At 28.5% G+C, this 8,039-nt stretch overlaps 1 protein-coding gene across 1 annotated transcript; it reads left to right on the top strand.

Annotated features, from left to right (window-relative positions):
• The first annotated feature begins 607 nt into the window (after positions 1-607).
• On the top strand, positions 608-3,703 carry LOC119673216 (inositol monophosphatase 2-like). The gene is made up of 3 exons (XM_038084452.1): positions 608-1,279; positions 1,369-1,472; positions 3,279-3,703. Exons 1-3 carry the CDS (start codon positions 806-808, stop codon positions 3,547-3,549), a joined length of 849 nt encoding a protein of 282 aa, XP_037940380.1. The 5' UTR covers positions 608-805; the 3' UTR covers positions 3,550-3,703.
• Positions 3,704-8,039: the final 4,336 nt, after the last annotated feature.

Genomic DNA, 8,039 nt, shown 5'->3' with positions numbered 1-8,039 from the left:
AAATCTGCTAGTTTTCACCAATAAAACTATCGGAACAAATCTATTATGTTGAGGTTGATTTCTTTATGTAAACAAAGGTACAGACAAATTAGCTGTTTAAGCCCGTTTCCAATGTCAAAAGCTACTAGAAATATCAATGCTATTATTTTTTAAATATTTCTAAAAATTAAACCCTTAGCCAGCCATCTACGGTGATAACACTTGTATTTCGTTTTTATAACCTGTGCCGTTCTGCTACCCTTACACCAAGTTGCAGAACGCTCTTAGAATTATAACATTAACATCTATCAATAATTAGAACGCCTATATAATTAAAACAACTATCAATACTTAGAACGCCTATGTTATAAGGAGTAACAATATATTTATTTCGCTGATAAGTATCACCACTTATGATGAAAACCAAATCCGGAACGAGTCAAATATATTTATATACTTTTTTTAATATGGGACCGAAAAAAGTCAAATCTGTATTTATATATTATAAAAACAATTTTATAATATTCATAAAACACTGAAAAATGAAAAAAGTCTCAGTTAAAAACGCCACTGTTTTAACTGAATTGTTTAAGGTTTTATAAATAATTACAACAAACTTTTATGATGCGACTGACAATCCAAACTGTGAACGCTGAGCTTTTGGGAATTCAAAATGTAAACTCGTTTTTCAGTTTGCTGTTAACTGATTGGAGTATAAAACAAACTGTAGCTGAAGAAACAATATTTAACTATTTTACAGAAATTGGTGATTCAGCAATTAACGTTAAAGTATTTTTGACGACGGTTTAATATTGAACTTGGAAAAATGGTTACTAAAGAGGTGATTGATAAGTACTTTGATTTTATTTACCCATTGGCTGTTCGTGCTGGAGAGATCTTGCTTGAAGGTTACTATAAGACTACAATACCTGTTGAAATTAAGACGGACTTCTATGATGTTGTCACAGAATATGACAACAAAATCGAAGAATATTTAATGGAGCAAATACTGGCGACTTACCCAGACCACAAATTCATAGGTGAAGAAGACACAGCTAAGAACGATAATATAACTAAGGATCTTACCGACGCGCCAACTTGGATAATAGATCCAATAGACGGTACAGCTAATTTTATTAAGCAAATACCACATGTAAGCGTTTCAATTGGTTTGTCAATCAATAAAGAAATTGTTTTGGGAATTGCGAATAATCCGGTACAGGCAAAGATGTACACAGTGAAATTGGGACAAGGTGCGTTTTGCAATGGAATTCCAATTAAAGTCAGCCAATGTGAAAAGGTAAAATGAATATTTTATCTATTATATTTCAGAACAATTCATGATTACTTGCATTTTTTTTATTACATACGGAATGCTCCATTTCGTAGATGAATGATGCTAATGTTGGATATGAAGTATCTTTATTGCATGCACCAAGCATTCGAGATAAGCACATAAAACGCATATACCACATTGGAATACATGCAAGACGGTAAGAAAACAAATTTTACGGTTTATTTAGTTTAACTAAGCTCTATTTGATAAACAGTAAGTCACATCTTATCTGTCTACTATTTAATCACATATGCATATTATAGCTTTCGTGTGTCTTTTATTATTCAAATCATAAAAGTGGGTCATTTTACATTTAACTTTTTACGAATTCAGACTGACTACATTTTTTTTTTAATTTTAATTACAATTCACACTTTTTTTAATTATATAAAACTATATACAATATATTGTATTTAGAATTTGATAAAGGAAAATTTTGGATGCGTCATACGAAAAGTTTTTACAATTCTGCTACTTTAGCAATGTGTAAATAACTGTAAGGATGTGATGTTATCTAAAGTTAAGGCTACCACTGCATACATAAACGGGACTCTCCCATTCGTAAGCTTCCTATTCGATGATATATGTGCTATAATTTAACAAAGTATTACATAGGTGGGGGCGATTCAAAATTTGTTGAAATCTATAGATATTCGCATCAACTTGATATATAGTTGATATAGTGAAACAGTTTTACTTTTACGTATGTATACTCTTCCATATCCTAGAAATTTTTATTGTTTTTTATTCAGTCGAAGCATAAAAACAAAAAAGTGAAAAGTAAGGAAGAGTCAGATGATCTAATTTAAAATGGTTTCACTATTGATTAGATTACATTGAAGTAGCAGCAAAGTTCACTTAATCGCATATAATGTGATACCACGGAGTCTCCCACTGTTCTGCAACAGAATTTTTGAAATTTATTCACTTAAAGGCAATATTCGACTTAACGATATGCAGGCAACTGTATGCAATTTGCCCACGCTCCAATAAAAGGTAGTCCTGCTCTTCCATTGAGATGCCGCATAGAGATATCAGTTTTGTAATAGGTGACCTGTAAGTCACTGCATTTTAGGCAACCATTCTAAAAAATTAAATTTCCCTTTTAATCATACCTGCCGCAGTTATGGAGAGGACGACGAAAGTGCCTCCCCTTTGCTTTATTTTTGTGCAGCAAATGCGTGGTGCTGCCTTACCACTTTAGAGACTTTTTTTTTTTGAGAATCTTGGTTAACTACAAGACCTCCCCTTGAATAGTATTATACGCTTTGCCCAAAGTTATGAGTGGTCCTAGCCCCTGAATTTTTAATTATATGGTAACACAATGGGCCTATAGCCCTTGAGATCACCGGTATAACCAAACCTAACCTAAATGCAATATATAATTGAATACCTTATGTTTATAGCGAAATTTAATTCCATCAATTGATAAAAAACGAACAAAAGTATTTTCTAACAGATATTGCATCTGGAATCTTTAAAATTCTTACTTTTAGTAAGAATGAAGTAAAGAAATGTTTTCTACCCAAATCTCTTAAATTGACATATATTCTTTTATATTCTGACCTTGTTTTTAGAAGTAGAATTTATATTCCTATTTTTTAGAGAGGTTTTGAAAAGTAGTGAACTACAACAACAAATATTTCTACTTTTTTTTTAAATTAAATTGAAACTAAATTCATGCCAAACCTGTTAAGTTGTCAAGTTACCCATTTTTGCACAACTCAATCATATTCAATATATAATTCCATATATGTATGCCCAACCATTAGTTAGACGTAATCTTATATGAAACCATAGAATAAAGGAACACAGTAAGGTTTGTGTCTTTTTCAAATGAATTAAAAAAAACCCATTTTCTAACGATCTCTGGTGCTTGTTTTCAAGTTCGAGCCCTAATAGTCAAAAATATATTTAATACTTTTTTACCAGAATTTAATTTAGAAAAAAATCTATTTTATAGAGTACTGTCATATTCTTGTGTTGTTGACTCACTTTGCATGGTGGCTGCTGGTAATTTAGATGCATTTCATATTGAGGATATGTATCCATGGGATTGTGCTGCAGGTTATCTACTTATCTGCGAAGCTGGAGGTGTTGTTACACATCCCTATGGAGGTAAATTCGATATTGAGAAACCTGATCTAATATGTGCTGGTACGGAAAATTTACGCATAGAAATGGAGCAATTAATACGTAAAGCAGATAAAGAAAAATCTGTTGGAGGCAATTAAAATTAATGCAAATAATACTAAATTTTGATAATGCAATCTCAACAATTAAAAATTCTTTATCTTACAAATGAATCTGTACTTATTTCTTAAAGAACATATAATTAAAATACAAATATATATATGATACGTAACTGAATTTAATATAAGTGATTAATTAAAATTAATACAATGAACTTTGAGATGTTATTTTGAGCATTAATAAAATTAAAAAGTAATATGCATTCTCACAGATAAGATTTATTTGAAATATAAAATATTTTCAGGTTTGCTAAATAAAATTCCCAGAACAATAATAATGACGTACGACGAAAATTTAATAATTAAGCAATTGTAATAAACTGGATATTTATGTCCGCAATAAAAGTATTTTACATTAAATACTGTAAGAGAAACTACATTTGATTAAACATGTAGTTTTTGCTAAGTTAATTGTTGTCATTAATTATTGTTTATAAAGTCATCAATAGTTTCTTAAATATAATTAAAACATGGAATTTCAATAGAAAAATTACTGGGTGCAAGGAAAAATTATATTTATTTTAAGCAAAAATATTCATAATTGCTAACTGAATGAGATTTATTTTAATATATAATTATTAATATTAGTTAAGGTTGTACGCATTGATCTGTTGAAACCCAAAACAAAAGTATTTCTTTCCTAATATAAAATGTAATTATTTTAACAATGTTAATTCGATAAATATAAAATTCACGTAATTATTTTCAATTTTGTTAGACAGGCGGCGGAAAGAAGAGATATAAGGTAACAATCGAATCTCTGGTGAGAAAAAACTTAAACTTTTCATGCGTGAAAACATAACTAACAGTTTTTCGAACAGTAGTGAACTACAACAACAAAAATTTATTTTTTATATTAGTTTAATTAATTGAATTTTTGGCTGACCATACAGCTGTTTCGAGTATTGCCAAATACCTATCATCAGTGATCTTGGAAATAATTCTTGTATTTAATTATTCGTAAATAATTATTTTTGAGACTGCAAGTACCAGGAATCAAACCCGGGTCCTGCCAAATGTGAAGCTCAAATAAATATTTATATGAAATTTACCGAATTATTTTTATTGAATTTGGTGGTACTTACTTAAACAAAATTTATCCAAAAAGAAACGAATATTTTATTGAAAATGACTAATATTGGGTAAATCTTTTTTCTAAAATTAACAAAACTAACAAAATATATGTTAATAAGGTGGTCAACGTAAGCAATGCAAATTTATAGCTTAAGCTTACGTTAAATAGGAATTAATTTCTCTCCAAACAAGTAATTGTCAAGCCCTGATTCTCAAATATTTTAGTATAAAAATTTTATATTCATATCACAAAATCACAAATTTTATCTGTGAGAATTTGAATTTTTGGAACGATATTTACAATCTCATTAAGTTTAAGCGTATCTAAAACAAGTTGCCTCCTAACAAAAACCAACATTTTTATACTTTATTTCTTAAATACTTTACCGGTTTATTAAATAATTATTTTATTAGTGTATGTTATTTAAAAATATGCGAAAAATGCAATTTAAAATATTTAATTATTTCTACCAAAAAAAAAAAAAAAATAATAAGTGTATTCTTTAGACATGAATTGTGCAATAGAACAACTTTTGGTGGTTAAGAATAACTTGGCATCACTGTGTAAGCCAGTAAACATATGACAAGTAAAAAAAATTCAAACAAATTTGCTGTTAAATATTATAAAGAAGTTTTTTATATAAATATATATAAATGTCAGTCATTTTCACAAATTTTATTAAAAAAATTACTAAATCATAGTTTTTTATAAGTATCCAAACATCAATCATAGTTTTTTGTAAGTATCCAAACATCAAAACTTCGGATCGTATAATATTTGTTACTTTTACAATGTGTATATCAATCTCATGATTAATATTCACAAGGACTTCGGAGCGGCTTTCAATCCAAACCGGTCTCCGGGGCAATATTGTTATTGCCGTTACAGACATATAACATACTAACAGCACTCTATCTATTGATGGATTGAAATAATTCCCAAGGAATATACTATATCTATATACTATACTATATATATATACTATACTATATCTAATTAAAGCGCATATCTATTGAGTAATACAGCTATATAATAATACCTATGTTAATGATCTAGTACAAATTGTGTTGGAGAAGAGACAATTTTCTTTCATGAAAACGTTAAAAATTTAAATTAAAACAGAGCCTAGCTAAATATATTAATAACCATTATATTGATTTTCGGTTATTATAGGCTCGGCATAATAAAATTTAAATTAAATTAAATTAAAATAGATATGTTTGGATACTTACTTACAAAAAAACTATGATTGATATTTAAATTCACTCATTAACAATCGCAACAATTGTAAATAATAAATAGCTAGATTGTCTTCCAAAATTAATTTACAATAGATCAGTTTCAAGATTTGGCACCATTGTAGTGTGAGGTGCTTATTCGTTAAGTACTGCCAGGAAAGAAGGCTTATTTTAACTTTTTTTGTTTTTGCTTTGCATGTTAATTTTTAAGCGATATGTGTTTATTAGAGCATTTATGTCATAAGAATACCCCTATTATAAGATAAAAAAATTATTATATTAATACTTTAGCTCTATTCAACCTAGTTTTTTATAAAAGCCGTCTTTTATTTATAAAGCATATGCATATGTGCAGCACAACAGGTGGCAACGCCAGAACAAAATCAGTAACATATTGTATATCTGGCAAGCTGTGAAAGTTTCAACTTCTTCAGATGTTTAGTTAGCTTTTTGCAAATATTTGAAATAGTGTAGCTTGGTAATTTTTTATGAAATGGAAAAAATTGCATATCGTGTAGAAATAAAATTCCTCCATGTAAAATGAATGAACAATGATGCAATCAAATTGGAAATGGATTATGTTAACAACAATCTCATAACCTTACACCAACGTTAACAACAATAAAATATTGGAAAACTGAATTTTAAACCTGGTCACACAATCTGGTATATTTATTTAAACTTTTTTTATTAAAATTCTACCGCAAATTTGTTTGAATTTTTATTACTTGTCATATGTTTATTGGTTTAGGTAGTGATGCCAAGTTATACTTACGCTACAAAAGTTGTTTTATTGAAACATTCATGTCAAAAGAATACATCTATAATACACCTATTATTTTTTGTCTTGTAGAAATATTTTAAATTGCATTCGTCATTCAAAACAGTATTTGGAAATAATTGATGAAACATGGATCCATTCCTACACACCTAAGGGAAAACAATAACCCAGAGGATGAGAGCCTGGGGGTAGTGTTCCCAAATGACCACATACTCAGCAATGTGCTGGAAAAGTGTTGACTCCGGTATTTTGGAATTTAAGTGGAATAATTTTCATATACCTTATGGAAAAAGGAAAAACAATAACATCAGACTACTATTGCATATTATTATATCGATTGAATGAAGAAATCAAGAAAAAACGACCATATGTGTGGAAAAAGAAAATTTTAAGTAAACATAGTTGAGTTATTGTTAACTAGATGTTCATAGTTTAAATTATGTTAATCATTTTTAACATTGAAAACTTTTATGCAGAGGTCTTCAACCGAAATTTTTAATCATAACAATAAAAATTCTCGTTCTGGTTTTCTGCCAAACCGATCAAATGACGTTTCAGTGTTTTATTTTATTTGCAATACTCTCATAACAAATCAAAACAAAAAAAAAACAAACAACAAATTTGCAACAATAATTTGTGTTGCTTACTATTGGAATTGATTTTTATTATTGGATACAAATGAGCTTAGTAGTGCCGTGCTTGCATGCGTAAGTGAAGTTTACTTGATAATTGATAAAAATTTAATTAAATAGGGTAATTCATATGCATTGTTTGCTATTTTCGCTATATATTGACATATAGATGTGTTATCTCTTGTAATTTTTGTTGTAATAAATAATGAATTTTATGCACACATAATAAAAGTATATTTTGAAATTAGCTGTTTATTAGTTCATTTAGTTCAAAATTAAAACTAAAAAGTGTCGCATTTTAAATTAATTTTTTAACGATTGAAAGTTTCAAATAGTAAAAAAAAAGCAAATGAAGCAAAAAAAAAACCAAATTGAATAGCTAATCAGATCGTTTTTAATAATAAAATTAATACAATCAATAAAAATTCAATAAATATTAGAAGTATTTAGACCTGCTCGGTAACTAGGTAAAGATATAAAACTTTATGTGCATTTGTTTTTGTTAAATTGCAATAATACCGAGTTATCAAAATATCAGCTGATTTTTTTTAATCTCAAGTATTGTACCAAAAACAATTATGGTGTACTGATGGGTCCAAAATGGAAGATGGCAGTGCAGAAGCAGGAATTATGGGAAAAATAATAATTATGGGAATAATGGTAAAAACCGGTTCCACTTTTCAGGCAGATGTACATGCCTTAGAACTATGTGCGAGAGAATGTCTACGCAGAGGCACCCAAGATAC

The sequence above is a fragment of the Teleopsis dalmanni genome, chromosome 1 (assembly GCF_002237135.1).
Source record: "Teleopsis dalmanni isolate 2A chromosome 1, ASM223713v2, whole genome shotgun sequence".
In the NCBI taxonomy this organism is placed as follows: domain Eukaryota; kingdom Metazoa; phylum Arthropoda; class Insecta; order Diptera; family Diopsidae; genus Teleopsis; species Teleopsis dalmanni.
Note: the sequence above shows the minus strand (reverse complement) of the source record. Positions and strands in the feature narration are given on the sequence as shown.